At 31.6% G+C, this 18,961-nt stretch overlaps 2 protein-coding genes across 2 annotated transcripts in view; one reads left to right on the forward strand and one right to left on the reverse strand.

The window, feature by feature from the left end:
- Nucleotides 1-381: 381 nt before the first annotated feature.
- Nucleotides 382-2,337, forward strand: LOC134689814 (uncharacterized). Its single transcript, XM_063549780.1, has one exon. It carries the CDS (start codon nt 382-384, stop codon nt 2,335-2,337), a length of 1,956 nt encoding a protein of 651 aa, XP_063405850.1.
- Nucleotides 2,338-7,142: 4,805 nt separating this feature from the next.
- The window catches only part of LOC134690821 (transmembrane protein 241-like), a 28,655-nt gene continuing 16,836 nt past the window's right edge, over nt 7,143-18,961 (reverse strand). Inside the window, exons 8-15 of the mRNA XM_063550918.1 lie at nt 17,859-17,907; nt 17,155-17,203; nt 16,161-16,196; nt 15,216-15,250; nt 13,223-13,292; nt 12,277-12,376; nt 11,553-11,617; nt 7,143-7,351 (exon numbers count right to left, since the gene is read on the reverse strand). Of these exons, the coding sequence (XP_063406988.1) occupies nt 7,183-7,351; nt 11,553-11,617; nt 12,277-12,376; nt 13,223-13,292; nt 15,216-15,250; nt 16,161-16,196; nt 17,155-17,203; nt 17,859-17,907 (573 nt within the window). The 3' untranslated portion in view covers nt 7,143-7,182. The remainder of the gene's footprint in view (nt 7,352-11,552; nt 11,618-12,276; nt 12,377-13,222; nt 13,293-15,215; nt 15,251-16,160; nt 16,197-17,154; nt 17,204-17,858; nt 17,908-18,961) is intronic.

An 18,961-nucleotide genomic window follows, 5' to 3' on the forward strand; every position in this document is an offset into this window, starting at 1 on the left:
TCTAGACAATAGAACAGTACCATATAGAAACCACTGCAAAAAAAGACCACCTTATAATACAGTACCATCTAGAAACAACTGCAATAATAAAAGACTATCCAAACAATACTACAGTACCATCTAGAAACCATCACAAAGATAAAAGACTATCAAGACAACAATACAGTACCATCTAGTAACCATTACAAGAATACAAGACTATCTAAACAACAATAAAGTACCATCCAGAAACCATTACAAGGGTAAAAGACAATCATATAGTATCATCCAGATACCAGAGACAATCTACACATATCAGTTTCATCTAGAAATAGTTTCAAGGATAAACAGAGAAGACTAGTATCTTGATAGTTTAGAATCCCTATTAAATTAAAGACAAGTATGTCTCACAGTAACAAAGAGTCCTTGCATTTTTATAAATATCTAAATCAGAAGATTGGATCAGTGGAAGTAGTAAGAGCTAGACGACTGTCATTTATATTTAGTGACCTTGCATGTTCCGAAAAAGAAACGTATATAATGACTATTGGAAGTAGGGGAGAAGGTCTTGATGTTAAAGGTAGTGATCTTGATTTAATGTATATCAGTTCTCTTTTTGTAGTATATGAACCAGGAAAGAATGATGTCAAGGATCAGAGGTTACAATTTTTCATGGACATTGAGGACACATCTCCATGTTTTACACATCTACGATTAAATACTATGTTTGATAATCTATCATATTTCGTTCAACAAATGATACAACAACACAGAGGAGAGAACTTTATTTCGAGTGAGCTTTACAAATCACAGCTATTAAAAGAAAACATTGATTTTCTTTCGATGCTTAATAATATTCATGGTCCTTGCTTAACAGACTGTTCTGGTAAGGGTGATTTGGCATTTTGTCTAAAATGTGATCAGTGGGTCACTCAAGCAAAATCATGGATCTCTCGGCCACGTTCAACATGGCCTCCACCTGGACTTATTTCCAAAATAACTTCATATGGTGTCCTATTTGTTCCAATTGGCAATAAGGGATCTATAACTGAACATCTTCAGTGGCGAATTTCATTTTCTGTAGCAGAAAAAATACTTATCTATTCTTTCAGTCATACACAGTTGCTATGTTATGCTTTATTAAAAATATTAGTAAAAGAAATAATAGATAAAAACCAAGTTGTTAAAGGTTTGCTATGTTCATACTTTCTGAAAACCCTTTTGTTTTGGATTTCAGAAGAAACTGAAACATCAGTTTGGAGACCAGACAATTTCATTCCCTGTTTCATGGCCTGTTTACAAAGGTTAATATACTGTATAGAATATTCAACATTATTACATTATTTCATTCCTGATAACAATTTGTTCTATTTAAGGTTTAATAGTAAAAACCAGAACACATTAATCAACATCCTTAAGAATTCATATCAAACAGGAATTCAGATTTTTTCTGCATCAGAGACTATTCATGATTACAGAAGGTTCCCATGTGAAACTACAAGATCAGTGTGTGGAAATATGACAGTAATGAAAACGGTAATGAACCAGCAAGATTTATATTCACCAGTGTCTTTTATGCCCACTACAAATTTCATCATTTCATGCATGTTATACACTTTGCTGCATCATTGTAAAACAGAATTATCTAGATGTATCTTAACACTTCTTATTTCATATGAATATCAAAGAATACCTCTTAAACTAACGCATATAGATAACCCAAACAATAAACAACGATACAAAATCTACAAACATAACCTAAGTCAGTTGCTGGTTGGTGTAAATTCGGATGCTGTATCTGGGTGGGCTATATTGGCCTTTTTCTTCTACTGTCACAAACATTATTTAAAATCAAAAGATATAATAAATTACACTTTGACCAAATTTACAATTGAATCAACATTGTCAAAGATTACATTAAGACATACACAGAAACTGAAGCGTATGTCATTGTCGAAAACAATAACAAATTCCAATGTCTTGTTTGCACAAAACTCGTTATTAAGCCCAGCAGAGCTCAATACTGATGTCATGAAATATCCTATCATCCTTCAATCTCTAACATTTACACATTTCATACATTTTCTATGTAGTTATCATCTCGAAGACTTGGAATCATGTATTCATTGTGCAAAACAGTTGAATGCAATAGTTTTTGATAACCAGCAACTAGATCATACAAAATATGCAGGAGAATTATTTGTGTTTGACTATATTTTATTTGGAATAGTTTTACAAATGTTACGTGTGTTAGGTTATGGTTGTGATTTATTACCAAGTGCACTGTTTCGTCAAGCTGCAGACATAGATAAATTCAACATAACAAGTGCAGCATTCAGACTGCATCATTCTACATAAGCTGACTTGTTTCTAGTTTCGATGAAGAAGTAACAGTCCCAATCCTCTTTTGTTTTTTTATTCAGGAAATAAGATGACACTGTCAAAGTAGCATTTAATGCTTTCTAGTAAAGTTATGTAAACTAGAATTAAAGTAATCATATGGATACTAAAGTTTTCCTTGAAATCACCAAGTAAAAAACTTAAGCTTGAAATTTCTATTTATACTCACTTGGTCATCCCCTTGATTTCAGTCTTAACAAAGAATAACCTAAACAATTAATTGTTCAAGTCAAATTAGTCTTGAACTCATTTTTATGATAATTTTTTTACATCATTTTTTATGTAGTACTCATTCATGTATATAAATTCACCGATGTACCGCTGCTCACAGATATCAATAGGATCAACTTGTAGCATACGTTTTTTGTTTGCATTCCTGTAGCACCCCTAAATGAAGTTCATGCCATTGAACATGTTAAATACAATGTAAATGCATAAATATATGTATGGATTTTTTTAGTGAATTTACCTTTCAATGTATTTCAACAGTAATCATAGTTTTCTCTATTTTTTAATGTTTTATATATAATATTGTCAATCATTGTTAGAATTTCATAATCATGCAAATGTATATTGTTGTTTAGTTTTTTAGGTGATAAATCATTTCACTTCACAGCATTTTCACTTCACCTAAAATTACTCAACTATTTTAACTACTAAATGAGTTAATTGATGTGTATCAGAGAGAAGTTAACATGTATGAAATATGCACATCAGACAATATATTAACACACTTTATCTCTGAACTCATTGAATAATTTAAATGAAAAGTTATCATGAGGATCTTATCTATCTTCAGAAACGAAAAAGAGAATATCATATGCACAATAAATTGTGCCTTCATTAAGCTTTATTGATGCTGACAAGATCATCATCAACACCATCAACAACAAATTATTTTATTTTTCAAACTTTTTATGCTTATTTTTTCTCTCCCTTTTATTTTTTGATGATATATAATCTTATATTCTATAAACTATTGGTTTTACTTGTATGTTCATTATATTATACTATTATTATAATTATATATTGTATTATGGAGAAGACTTAATAAAAAATATGATTTACTTGTTTCTAATCCATTTTGCTTTAATTCAGCAAATAAAATATGTTTAAACTAATAAGATGTGGTATGATTGCAAATGAGACCAAAACATAATTAATTTTACCAACTACATTGCACTCTTAGATATATATGCATTTCGACAATAATTATCACTTAAGTGATGCACAATATCAAAATATTTAAAAGCCTAATAGCATTTACAAATGTTCAAGAGCAAAAAAACCCATAAAGGATCAAAAGTTAAAAAAACGATGCTGAGGTAGATGCAGGTAACAATAGATCATCTACTTCAACAATAAGCAAACTCTATACCACAAAGAAGGCAATAACAGACATGCTTGAACAGAACAAAATGTATAACTATATGAACCAGAACACCAACGGCCTAATACAGTCTAAACAACAAAAGGACAATCGATTATGATAGTCAAAGGATAACAAAAACATGGCTCTTGACTTGTTCTTCCTCCTATTTTGCCGTGCACATAGACTTGACGTTCATAGTCTTATGAACATTTTAGTACCAGATTGACAATTACTTTCTCTATGTGAACTTTTTATTTTTATATTCAAATATTTCAGCAGCTTAAAATACATATATCTCAAACAATATTCAAGTGCTTGTGTTTTATGTCGGTGTCTTCTCAATAAAGAAGAGAACCCATCAAATATAGTTTGTTTATGTTTTGATCAGGTATGGTTCATTCTCCAAAACAAAAACCCACCTTTTACTATTGATAACTTTGATAGCAAATAATGTGACTTTTAAGTGACACAATGACAAGTGCATTTCGAACCTTTAGTAGCTTCAGATGTCTTCCCAGGTTTGAGACTGGATATGTTCTGCTTGATCTGTTATACGTCAAAATATTATAAGTTATCTACGTTCATATCCGTAGATATGGGTATTTTAACACCCTAAAGTACCCCTAGTACACCATGATGCGTAGCCGAAGGGTGTACAGGGTACTGAAGGGTGTTAAAATACCCATATCTACGGATATGAACGTAGATAACGAATTTATCCCCGGTCTTAGTCCGAATCGGGCGAGTTTTATGGAAATTCGGGTACAAAGTGTAATGTGAAAATAACGTTTTTGTCATTATCTAAAAAAGTTTTATTGAAATTTGAAAATTTTACATACTTTTTACGGGGTGTAGGGTACTACCTTTGGTAGAACCCTACAGGTTTTCAAATATAAGACTTTTTTAATACGGAGACAGAGAAACTGGATTGAGTAAAATTCGGAGCTCAATGTTGTGAGAGTTACGTCATAGATGGTGTGACGTCAACGATGGTTATTTGCATAGCTAGGTCAGTAGTCCCATTCTTTGAAAATGTGGCAGTCATGTAATGCATTTAATGAAATGAGTGTAAATGATCGGCATAATAGTACAAAATCGTTAATGAATTATATATTTAATTACAAACATCATGGATAATCTACAGAATTCAATATTCCACAAGGAGCAATCATGGAACTAAGGAAAACTTGCGTGATGTTCCCCGGGATAATGGTTAGCAACGTCCGGGGATATGGGTTAGCAACATCCAGGGGCTATGGGTTTTGTAAGGACGTGCGTTAACCAATCAAAATCCTAGATATATACTAAGCCGGGGATAATCTTCTTTTGCAATGGTGTTTGACTTTGTCTCAGTTACCTACTATTTTGTGAATGCTGAATATTCACATTGAGTTCGAATTCTTTTGTTCTATTTAAACCGCATACCAGACTGAATATTTCAGCAGCATTTGGATTTAAAGTAAATATTCTAGTGTTGTGTTTTCTGTCAGTGTCTTTTGTCACTGATAAGTCTTATGTAGACGAAACGTGCGTCTGGTGTACTAAATTATAATCCTGGTACCACAGGTGGAGCAGAATTTGCTTATCCTTCCAGATCACCTGAATTTCCCCCAGTTTTTAGTGGGGTTTCGTTTTGCTAAGTCTTTAGTTTTCTATGTTGTGTCATCTGTGCTATTATTTGTCGGTTTGTCTTTCATTTTTAGCCATGGTGTTTTCAGTTTATTTTTAATCTATGAGATCACGGTACTTTTCTATCTCAAATTCATGTATTTGGTTTTGATGTTATATTTGTTATTCTCATCGGATTTTGTCTAATGCTTAGTCCGTTTCTGTGTGTGTTACATTTTAACGTTGTGTCGTTGTTCTCCTCTTATATTTAATGCGTTTCCCTCAGTTTTAGTTTGTTACCCCGATTTTGTGTTTTGTCCATAGATTTACGAATTTTGAACAGTGGTATACTACTGTTGCCTTTATTTGACTATCCCCCTGGTATCTTTCGTCCATTTTTTAGGCTGAGGGCTGATAATACATGTAATCATGGTTTAAAGTAGTGAAATGCAGCTTATTGAGATGAGTTTTTGTTTCTAAAACTGATCGGTGGCATGTTTTACCCTACAATATTCTGTATGTGTCTGCCCAAAGTCAGAAGCCAGTAATTCAGTCTTTGTCCTATGTTACTGTTTATCATATCATTTTTTGTATGGACATAAATTAGGCAGTTGGCTTTTGCGTTTGCATTGTTTTAAGTTTTCATTTCTTGGCCTTATATAGCTTGCGTTGTGGGTTAAACTCATTGTTAATGGCCACAAGTTGACCTATAGTTGCTGAACTTCTAGGTTATTTGGTCCTTGGTGGAGAGTTGTCTCATTGGCAATAATAACACATCTTATAACTCAGAGAGAGGATGCATGGATGATTGTTAAAACCAAGAAATCAATTTTAATGAAAATTGTTCTTCAACTCACAAAAATATGTATAATTATTTTGATCATAAAGTTTGATTTACAGAAATAACCCTTTACAGTGGGACGAAAGATACCAGAGGGAGAGTCAAACTCATAAATCAAAAATAACTGACAATGCCATGGCTAAAAATGAAAAAGAACAAGAATGTGTTCTAAGTACACGGATGCCCCACTCGCACTATCATTTTCCATGTTCAATGGACCGTGAAATTGGGTAAAAAATCTAATTTGGCATTAAAATTAGAAAGATCATGGAACATGTGTACTAAGTTTCAAGTTGTTTGGTCTTCAACTTCATCAAAAACTACCTTTACCAAAAACTTTAACCTGAAGCTCACACTTTCATTTTCTATGTTCAGTGGACCGTGAAATTGGGGTCAAAAGTCTAATTTGGCTTTAAAATTAGAACGATCATATCATAAGCAACAAGTGTACTAAGTTTCCAGTTGATTCGACTCCAGCTTCATCCAAAACTACCTTGACCAAAAACTTTAACCTGAAACTCCCACTTTCATTTTCTATGTTCAGTGGACCGTGAAATTGGGGTCAGAAGTCTAATTTGGCTTTAAAATTAGAAAGATCATATCATAAGCAACAAGTGTACTAAGTTTCAAGTTGATTGGACTTCAGCTTCATCAATAACTACCTTGACCAAAAACTTTAATGAAGCGGGACCAACGAACGGACGAACAGACGAACCAACGGAGGCACAGACCAGAAAACATAATGCTCCTCTAATATCGTAGGTGGGGCATAAAAACAGATAAACAATATATAGTACACATGAATGATACAACATAGAAAACTAAAGAATAAGCAACACGAACCCTACTAAAAACTAGGGGAGATCTCAGGTGCTCCGGTAGGGTAATATTTAACAGATAAAAATGTACTAAGTTCCAAACTTGCCATTGAAAAACTACATATTCTCTTCTTGACTTTAATAATCCTTTATTAAAGAATTAGTTAAATAATATAATCTTTATTATCATTCTCTTTTAAATAGTCATTATATAAAACATTATGCTTTGGCAAGATCTGTTTTGGTTCTTCTGGTTTTGTTGATGATTTGTTGATTGGTTGGTCATAAGATGTATCCTCACATGCCAGTGCTGCCAGGTGATTGATCATTAAGCTGAAATGTTAAAATATGAAAAAAATCTCAATATATTACTAAGTTACTAAGTTTGCATGGTTTAGGATGTTGCATGAATGTATAAATGTATATATTCTGATGTTAAACTGTATATTCAGAAATTATTATGTGCATAATTGAACAATCAATACAAATGCAAGTTAACTTAATGCTGTTTCTGGAAATGCTACATACAAATAATGTAAGTTTGTTACAGTTAATTCAAAATTTATTGCATTTTTTTAATTTAAATTGACATTGGACAGTGGACCCCTATGAAAGTTATTGGTGACTGGTTGACTTTTGCAATAACAAGAATTCACACTCTTTTATTTCATACAAAAGTATGTACGCAGATGTTCCTGAAATTGCAATAATTAGTCTTGCATTTTAATCAATTTTTAAAAAGATCCGAATGATAAAGCACACAATCATTTCTCAATTTGCAATAATGCTATCAAGTTTTTATTTTTGTGACACCTATCTGGTTACAATGTTTTGCTATTATAAAAGCATGGCAAATATTACTGAGGAATCAATATGAAATTTTGCTATTTTGTATTTTAGCCGGAAAAAAATGTACAGTGACCATATCTTTTCTTTTGATATTCTCAAAGCATTTTCTTAAAACTATCTGCTCATATTTTATGTTACAATTCTATCATTGAATTAAGCTTCTAATCACATAACGATGTTTTTGGCATATCATTTTGTCACAACCTGTAGATTGGGAAAACACCAGGTGACCTATCATTTGTATTCTATTTATTGAATATTTATCAATATATCTACGTTTTGGCAAAGTATGAACAAATTCAATCATTTTTAATTTATATACTTATTCCACCCTAAATTGTTTTGTTTATTCTATAATAGATCAGAAGGCAAAGTCTTGTAAAATCATCTCTTTATTTACTAATTCAAGAAGATTTAGGGTAAATCCTTATGAGACAGCAACCTAATAATACATAAAGACCATATGACATCTAATTAAAAAGTCCACATAACTATGACATTATTAGTTCCTGCAAAATCTGCAAACCAGGGGAAAAGTATTTTTTCAAGTGGAATAACTTTTATAGAGGTCCACTTTTCACTGTCAATTTACATTGTATGTTTTGCCTTTACAAACTTCACTTTTTTTTTTACATATACATGTAAGCCAAAAAATGTTAAGTTATTTAAAAATTCTATTTTTAGCAACAACGGCCATGTTATTTGGTTGATCAATATCTAAGCAAAGAATTTAACCAAAGAGCTGAAAGCTCTGAAGAAAAATGGCGCCACTGTCTCTAATATTGGGATAGTTTTTATGCAAGTCTTGATTTTCACATACCTTAATTAGTTTAACAATGCAACATGCCTCGTAAGCATATAATTGATATTCGTATATGTGTGTGTGTGAAGTGAAGGTGACAACTGGCTGTTTTTTTTTAAGACAAATGAATAGGTCAAAACTACCTGAATTGTACAAATAAATACCGTAGAAAGGCTTGTATAAATAAAGGCAACAGTAGTATACCGCTGTTCAAAACTCATAAATCCATGGACAAAAAACAAAATCGGGGTAACAAACTTAAACCGAGGGAAACGCATTAAATATAAGAGGAGAACAACGACACAACACCGAAACGCAACACACATATTTCTCACTAGTACATAGTCTGAATCGGGGTCTGTTCGCCCCTTTCACTTTCACACCCTACATGTTTGCCCCCTTTCACTTTCACACCCTACATGTTCGCACCCAATCTTAATTGGTTTTGTGTTTAATAACTCTGTAAGCAAGTGTTTTCTTATAAGTATAATTGTTGTCATTGTTTCAAAATAAAGTGAGACAGAATTTTTTTTTGTGTTGAATAAATCTTAATCATGTTTTGGATAGCGTATTGTTAAAAATAATAATAATCCTTTCTAAATAAAGTGGTATTTTGTCAACGTTTTATTTTGTGTTGAATAACTCTTAATCATGTTTTGGTTAGTGTATTGCTATAACTTTGTTTCATTGACTTGTTTCAAAATGGAGTGAGATTCTGCTTATGTTTTTTTCTGTGTGTTAAATAAATGTTATCATGTTTTGGTTATAATAGTGGATTGCTATATTTTGGTTCCTATATTTTATTGTTTCGTTGTTTCAGATCGAAGGGACCAAGCTGTTAAAAACAATTATCTTTTGTGTTTTTCCTTTAAAATTTTTTACTCATACCAAGCTATACATACATTCAGTATTTACACCAAAGCAATTTAAAACAATAATCAAGATTTTCCAATTATTCAACTTGTATTTGAATTAAAATTGGGCGCGAATGCTTAGATTGCGAACGGACCTTGGGTGCGAACGTGCGAGGTGCGAACGTGTAGGGTGAGAAAGTGTATTAGGCGCGAACAGACCTGATACCACATAGTCTGAACCCCCTTCTCCCACAAAATATTAAGTAACTGAGGTTACTTCAAACATTTGTCAAAGAATTCTAGTCAAACTGGCACCTGGTTAAATTGGCACCTGGACAAATCAGCACCTGGTTGAATCGACACCTGATATAGTCAATTTGTCACCCATGTTAAATATATTTTTTTAACAGAATTTACAGCAAAAAGAGTAAAAATAAGAAAGGGGTTGCCAGAATTTTTTCAGTATTTAAGCAAAAAGAGTTAAATACTATTAAACTTTCACATTTTTGGGTGTTTATGTACAATTTTTCTCAACTAAATGACTTTTTTGGTGTTTTTTTAATGATATATATATATGAGTAGTCCAAATAATAATTACGTCTGGCAAGATTTTTAAAAAAAAATTCTGGGACACCTTCCTATGACCGCAAGGCTATGTTAATTATTTTCTGGGACGCCTTCCTACAAAGCCTTTCTACGAACGTCGTAGGAAGGCGTCCCAGAAAAAAAAATAGCCTTGCCAGACATCATAATTATTTGGACTAATACATGAGATATTGGATATTTTTATGCATTATTTTAACCAGTTGGGCATTTTACAGGATTGTTGGTTTAATGCTGTTAAAACTTTACTGAAAAAAAACCACCTTAAATGTGCTAATTATTTGGCCTGAAAGTTTGATTTATTGAAAGGGACTCATAGTTTTCCATTTTATTTTAATAATTGTCTAATTGTTAAAACAACAGCTTGGGTAAGGGCTTCATTGTTTACTGTTATACACAATAACATATTCACTTTGGTTTCGTTGTTTACCTAAATACACAACAACATATTCACTATGTAGGTAAGGGCTTCGTTGTTTACCTTTATACACAACAACATATTCACTTTGGTTTCGTTGTTTACCTTAATACACAACAACATATTCACTATGTACTTGGTAACAGTTATTAATTAATTGAATAGAAAATATTATAACAAATATTATTGGATGCCGAATTGACGTCAAATAGGTGCCGATTTGACTAGATGCCAATTTAACCAGATGCCAACTTGTCGACTTGTACGTTGCAATTCCTCTGTGATCGTTTGCGGTATTTCTTGAGAAAACCTATTTTCCATTATCAAAGAGAAGAAGAAACTGCTTGAAAATGATTCTGGAACGCTTCATGATTGTTAAAATAAGTTTAATTCACTCAAAAAACAATTTTAAAACTTGCGATGTTTAAACAGGAAGTTTCAAAAGCACGTGTAAAAGAAGAAATTAACTGGTGGAGTGGAAATCTGTACATGACATATATCACTATAGTACGACTTTGAAAGCAAAACAGTTCCATCCTTTTGTAAAACAGACTTTAATATACCTATCACATTAATGTTTGAAGGGTCTTAAGCTTATTGAAACCATATAAATCGGAATGAAACACCAAAACGGAATGAACAATAACCGATTACGTTTTGTAGTTTACAAATTCTAAACTGGTTCCCGCCAAACTACAACACTTTGTTTGAGTGTAGTGGAATACAAGCAGAAACCAGTTAGTTTGTAAAATAGTAAATATGAAACCAAGGGCGGTAGGCAGAGAAATGTAATGCAGTTCAGGTCGCCAGTAAAGGAACAATGACTGCGTCATTTTCCAAAAACTATATTCCCTAAGCAATATTCAGGTTTAAGTCTGGTAACAATTGGCCCAATAGTTTCAAATGAGAAGATTGGTTTTAATGATTACAACATTGGACACCTAGTGGTGGGTAAAAAGGCCAAGTAAACTTGTAAAGAAATATAAAACTTGTAAAACTTTTACATACCATGCTGCATGTTCTGCTGTAAGGATGTCATTAAATAGAGAAAGAGATATCACACTTGTTATTATCTGTAAAATAAAGTTTAAAATTATTTAATAATCAGTTTAGACTCCCAATAGATGATATACTGGTTGCTCATTACAAATGGTTTCGGAATCCACTTATAAATTCAAAAGATGTTCATCTAGTTATTTTAGCCTGTAAACACTGAAATTGAGAGTTTTATCCCTGTTTGTGCCCCAATTGACTAGGATTGCCAATGTTCCTCCATAAGATTGGTAAATTTTTTGTGAGCACTACAGCTTCCTTGGCCTATAAAATTGGCCACAATGATATAGTCAATTAGAGTCCAGAAAGTGGCAATCAACACCAACAATCAATCAATTCAAACTTTAAAGACATGAAGATTTATATATAACTTACAGACAGCTGTTGTCATAAGATTTTTTCCAAAAAGAGCTACCAAATAACACTGTAAGTGCTGATACATCATACATTCTTGTCCATGGATTTTTTTATTCTTTTCCAATTTTTAATGTTTCTTAAGTGGCCTATTTTGAGTACAGAAAAGTACATCAAATTAACTTATTTCTTATGAAGCTATTATTCTTCTCTACATGTACAACCTTACTTACTAAAGGACTTGTTTTTCAATTAAAATAGTCTCCACTACTTTCTCCAAGAAAAATATCATTAGAAAATACTTATAACTATAAATAACAACTACCTTAACTAGGCCATGTATTCTGGAGAATTCCATCACTCCCTCTGATACTTTTTCTTGTAGACGTATTGTATAGAGATTCAACAGTACTCCAAACACTCCACTGAAATAGATTATACAATTGTCAAGATAACAGTAAGGCGTCATTTAATAGCATGTTCTGCGGTCTTTTAACAAGCTTAAACATATTGTATGTGTGTTATCACATAGTTTCATATTATATATTACATTGATCCTACTACTAAGAAACCCATGTGTGGCTGAAACATGGTCAAATTGGACTTGCAACGCCTGTGACATGTGACCATTACAAATGTTCAAAACTTTACCTTTAAGACTAACTTAAATTTACTAAATAATGACCTAGTGACCTGACATAATTCTTTTTAAAATACTATCATTTAGTTTTCTTTCTATTACTTTTCATTTATAATCTATACAAAATCTGACAATTTTGCACAGCCTTTAGCTTGAAAAAAGCTCAGTGACCCATCATTTTTATTTTATTTTTGACAAAAACATGATTTAAACTACAATTTGGCCAAGTATTAAAAAAATTCTATCAATTCAATTTTGACCTAGGTATGATCTATCTAAATTTCTGTGGATTCATCTATTTTCATAGGTATAAATTTTTGTGGATTGAGAAAAATTAGCATTTTCATGGATATTTGATTTCATGCTTTTGCCAATCTCTGCATACAAAGCCTAAAGAAACATTAGTAATTTGTTGAACATTTGAATAGATGTTTAACTGTACCCATGAAACCTAGGAAAATTGGTATCCACTGAATAATAATGAATCCACAGTAAATAAATTTAAATTCTAATGCAATTAGTTTGTAACGATAATTTTCATTGGACGTTGACAAATATTTTGAGGGGTTAGATTCCACGTTCTACCAGTCTGTAACTAAGAAAGCCACCATAATTGTGTTGAACTTCTTACCTTACACAGCATCCAACATAGAACTTAGAAAAATACAGGTATGGATACTTGACAGCTTCTAATGCATCTCCTGCAAGAAAATAAGTATTGGAAAACAGGAAGTATATGTCAGACAAATCTGAAAAGTGCACAAACATTACAATTCATCACTATTGATTTGTGAACTGAATATGACGTAATGTATTCATTAGTTTCAGAGACAAGTGTGACAAAAATATTTTAAGTTCATTCACCATATTGAAAAATTCAAAATATTGAATAATAAGTAGGATGTAGGTATTTGACAGATCGAAAAAGTGCTCACACATGATGGCCAGATGGACAAGGTGATTGCAATATAATGCCCTGCTTTTAGAATGGTGATACAATATGATTTATTTTCTTCATCCTTATCAATTAACATTGATGCCTTGACTGCACTGGAAAAGTGTGATTTGATGAAACAAATTGCATTTGGTTTAGAATTTGGAATGAACTGCAATAGGTGGAGAGAAAAACTTACAATCAATCACTGTAACATAGTGATTTATTTTTCCTAGAAGCTAAATCGGCTATTTAAAATTACCCAAGTTGAGGTAGACTTATTCCCCTTTTAGACAAACAACTAGTGACAACAATTCAAAGAACTTTTAAAATCCTCAAATTAGACATGAAATATTAATTAGCAAAAATCTGTTAAGTCTTTTATAGTCCTGCATTACTCTTTTTTTCAATTACAGTAATAGAATCTTTCTTTTTTTTAAATGAATTAAAACAAGAGTTTTGCAGGAGACAAAAGTTAAAACTTTGACACTTAACTATGAATAATTCTAAAAATAACTTCAAGGTCTCTCCAGATCACAATAAAGGGCTGTGCTTTAGTGCATGATACGCCCGTTGCTCTTTTAACTTGTCTTTTATGCTTTAAATGAATTTATATGATCAACTAGAAATAGTGTGAGCCCTGTCAAATACCCCCCCCCCCCCAAATAATAAATAAAAATGCACAAAAAAAATAGCACTATTAAGGTCAATAGATATAAACAATTTATCAAAGTTGCATAAAATTTTGTGAAAGTGTTAGTTATTGTCCAAAAATTGGAGAAATCCCCCCTTTTTTAAGCATAAAAATTCATAACACGGAACTGTAAAATCTGAAATATATAAAAATTGAGAGGGAGCTTACATAAATAGATATAAACAATTCACCAAAGTTTCATGGACATTGGTGAAAGCCTTTTTGAGTTATTGTCCGAAGTGTTGAAAATCCCCCCTTTTTTATGAATAAAGCCCCATAAATCCAAAACTTAAAATCTGAAATTAAAAAAAAACGAATGGGAGCTTACGTCAATAGATATAAACAATTCACTAAAGTTTCATGGAAATTGGTGAAAGTGTTTTTGAGTTATTGTCCAAAGTGTGGACGACGGACGAACAGACGGACGGAAGGACAGACGGACAACGGTATACCATAATATGTCCCGTCTAAAAGATGACGGGCGTATAAAAACCATCTTCATATACTTGACACAAATTAAATTGTACTGTAAGTTCAGAAATTATTGTTAGGTTTTTATTAATGTGAATAATGCGACTGGGTGAGTCTTGCAATAATAAGAACTCACATTCTAATATCTGATACATCTATCTATATGCAGATTTATCTGAACTTGCAATAATAAGTCTTGCATTTTTGTCCATTCTTAAAAAAATGCAATAATAAATGCACGCAATAATTTCTGAATTTACACTTACTAGTTCTTCAATGATTAAGTGTGAATGTTCCAAGGCCATAATTTCACTGTTAGACAGCTAATGATTAGTTCACTCATGTCTTCTTAAACTAAATCTGTCTTCTTTCACCCACAAATCTAAACTGCTACCCTGAGCTTCAGACTTTGGGCAGGAGTCTAGTGTTTGGATCATAGAAAAATTGTGCCATCAAATTTCAATTACTATATACAGCACTACAAACTGCTTTGTAACGTTGCTTTACAAAATATGAGTTACATACCTAATAAATAGCTTGATGGAGTCAATATGACTATGCTGAAAACAGAAGAATATTTGTCACTGAAAGTCATGTTAATTGGAACTCTTATATATCTCCTTAATTTTACCATGCCCATTTTATATAAATTTTATTGTTTATCTGAGTATTTAATAGTATAGTTTTCTATGCATTGCAATATTTTAAAAGTCTGTTTGTTTTAGGATTTTATAACATGGGCTTTCATATTTTATTGTTAATACTTATATATGTGAATGGATATATGTTGTAAGGCACTTAGGGTCATTTTGATATTATATAATGCGCTCTTATAAATACTGTATACTAATAATATTAACTCTCTATAAGTTACTTATTTAAACTAGTGAGTGCTGCACTTATATTGAACACCCCCTCCCCCCTTTTTCTTCATTATTTCTTATAACTATAGGTTATTACAATTTTTATAGAACAATAAAATGTTTGACAAAAGCTGATAAGACTTTTATCCAAAGGTATCACATGTTGAGCAGGATCTGCTTCAGTACAGTAATTTTCAGCTTGATACCACCTTATTTTCCATACTTTCACAAGCAGAAAAACAAAAACATGTTTTGTCCTATCAAGCATATCACAATTCATATAAATTATAGGTATTGGCAAAAATAAAAGTGGTTTCTGAAAGATCAAAAAGTACTTGAATATTACAATTCATTACTGTCACAATGCTGACTAAATATAAAGTCATACATTTTAATAGTAGGTGAGAAAAATGGGACAATCATATTTAATGGACAAAGAAAAAGATGAACAAAAAGGTGGGTAGAAGAACAGAAAAGGTGAATGCAAACATTTTATTTCAGGGTTATTTCTTTTTCAATTGCATTTTTTGGGTATAAAATTAAAAATAAAAGCAAAAAAGTTTGCACATAATTTTTAAAAAAATAACTAAAAGACTGTTCAACTGACCTGTATATGTAACTACAATAGAGTTTCTCCACAGCACTGGAAATAGAACAACAAATAAATATATTAATTCAATACTGCATTAATACTGTATATCCCCCCTTTTCCTTATCAATTCTTATACCTATGCTGTTATTACTATTTCGACAAAACATTCAAATGTTTGACCAAAAGCTGATAAGGCTTTAATCAACAGGTGCCACATGTGGAGCAGGAACTTCTTACCCTTCCAGAGCACCTGAGATCACCCATTGGTTTTCGGTGGGGATTGTGTTGCTCAGACTTTAGTTTTCTATGTTGTGTTTTGTATACTGTTATTTGTGTTTTGATTGTTTTTTTGGTTTTTTTTTACATGGAATTGTCAGTTTGTTTTCAACATATGAGTAAATATTTGGTATCTTTCGCCTCTCTTTACCTTCTTTGCATGGATTATATTCATTATAAAGGACAAAGTTTAACAAGACGAAGCCTGAGCCCCTGTTTCCAATACTTTCTAATCTGCTTTAATATGGCAATAGTTTATCAACAAACACTGATCTTGAAAACACGAAACAGTTCATTGAAAAACTATAAACTTCATCAAAATAAAGTAAAAAAATAGATAATGTTTAAATTAAATAAATATTGACGGCCTCAACTTGTCACACATTATGTTTTAAAAGTAGCAACATGACATGCCTTGATTAACAATAAAATGTAAACATGTACCTCAGTTGATGCATTGTATCTAAATGACACTAGTAAGGGCTGTTCCATTTTAATAAACATGGTAGTCACATTCAAAATGGGGTAACCACCTATAGATGCAAAATTAATGTAGAATGTCCCTTAAATTTTCACTGTACTAGGAAACCCACCCATAGTTTAGTTTCAAAGTCCCTTCAATTCTATGGGTCCTATGTATGATTTATAGAACAGCCTTAATAATAAATCAGTTAGTAATATATTGTAGTAGCACATCCTTTTAAATAAGAAAACATCTAACCATGTGATTTACCTTATTTTCAATCTTCCCTTTGTCATATTTGTATAAACCATCAATAAACCTAAAAATAAGAAAAAGATATATATCTTATATACAAGAAAAATTTCATCCCTTCCAGTAATTGATCCCTCCAACTTGTAAGGACCTGAAATTTTTATACCTTAGAAAGTGTCCTTGGATTTTGATTGATGTCCATTGTGGGAGAGGGCCAATCATCTGCCAATTCAATTTTATTGAGATAGGTAAATCCCGAATTGATTGATTGGTTGTTTTCATTGAATAATCATTTGGGCAATAATGTAAACATTCAGATTGCTGTTTTGTTATGTTTTTTGACTTTACTGTATCATAGATGTAAATCTTATACATGATATTTTACACACTGTTTCCAGGCATTATTGATGTGTAAACTGGATCAATTCAATTAAATTTTATTTTTCAACAACTATTGATTGTAAATAAATGTACTGTACACCTTTTCATGTGAAAGATAAATAGATCAGCAATTTTCATGTCCATTACAAAAGTAGTCTAGTGACCATAGTATATCATACAGATTAAAAAATCAATAAGGTGAAGGTTTCCTTATTATGCAATTCATATAAGCTGAACTAGTTATATTGATGAAAAATTGTCTTGAACATGCATGAAATATTTGCCACTGGCCATAAAGCAAACAACAATCAATCAAGCATATTAATATTTATGAAACTTACCTGTAGATAGAATATGAACACAGATCCAGAAGTATCCACCATGGTGAAACTGAAATTAAATTTATATACAGTAAACAAAAATATATCAATAGGAGACTTTATCATTCTTCAATAATTTAATTTTGGATGTAACACGTTTATTGATTGACTGAAAGTTTTTTGTCTATCAGCACATAAAACATATTTTTGTTATGTGACTGTGACGTCATCAACGTATTTTCATGATTTACTCCTTAAAGAAAGGATTTTATAATAAAATTATAAGGAATGACTGTAATATTTTTTCCGTCTTCAAAATATCCTCAAAAATGTGGTACACACTTTTAAATAACACGCTACATGAGTTATTCAGTTCCGCACCACATTTTTGATGTAATTTCTTCATAGACAGAAAAATATTACAGTCATTCCTTAAATAACTTATCCAATCAACAGTGTAGACCTGGCTTGGATGAAATAACTCTTAAATAGAAAAATCCAACTTAATTCCATACATTTCATGTATATGTTAGAATAATATATATGTATTTTGTAAACAGTAAGTGGATCAGTAATGAATCTTAAACCGCATCACAGGGTGAAGCATGCTGATATGAAGCCTGATTAACAAATTTCCTGATGCTATGATTTCTAGTTCCCCAGATAAATGCGACGAAAACTTGGTTGAAATAACTCTTAAATCAATAAATGTTTGTAATAGTCAGTCATCATTGCTTCTTCAGCATTTATGTGAAACAGAATTAAAACAAGTATTTCTCACTAATGATATCCCTGCTTTGAGTTTTCAGTAATCATAAAGTTGAAGAGAAAAGAATATGAAAACACATCACACAGTAAAGCATGTTCACAAAAAGCTTGCAAACAAATATGATCAAATATCAGGAAGCTCTAATTTGTAGTTTCAAATAAAATGTTAATATTTCATACATGGCATGAATGTACTGCACTGGTTACTGGAATTTTGGATACACCAAACCAGGCACTTCATATCTGAGAAACAGGCTATATATGCCTTCAATTTTAGAATTCATTCAGACATTTGTGTATTATTCAGAATTATCAGTGAATTGGGTATTCTACAAGGATCACCAGTCCTTTGCCTT

Source organism: Mytilus trossulus, chromosome 11 (assembly GCF_036588685.1).
Source record: "Mytilus trossulus isolate FHL-02 chromosome 11, PNRI_Mtr1.1.1.hap1, whole genome shotgun sequence".
Classification (NCBI taxonomy): domain Eukaryota; kingdom Metazoa; phylum Mollusca; class Bivalvia; order Mytilida; family Mytilidae; genus Mytilus; species Mytilus trossulus.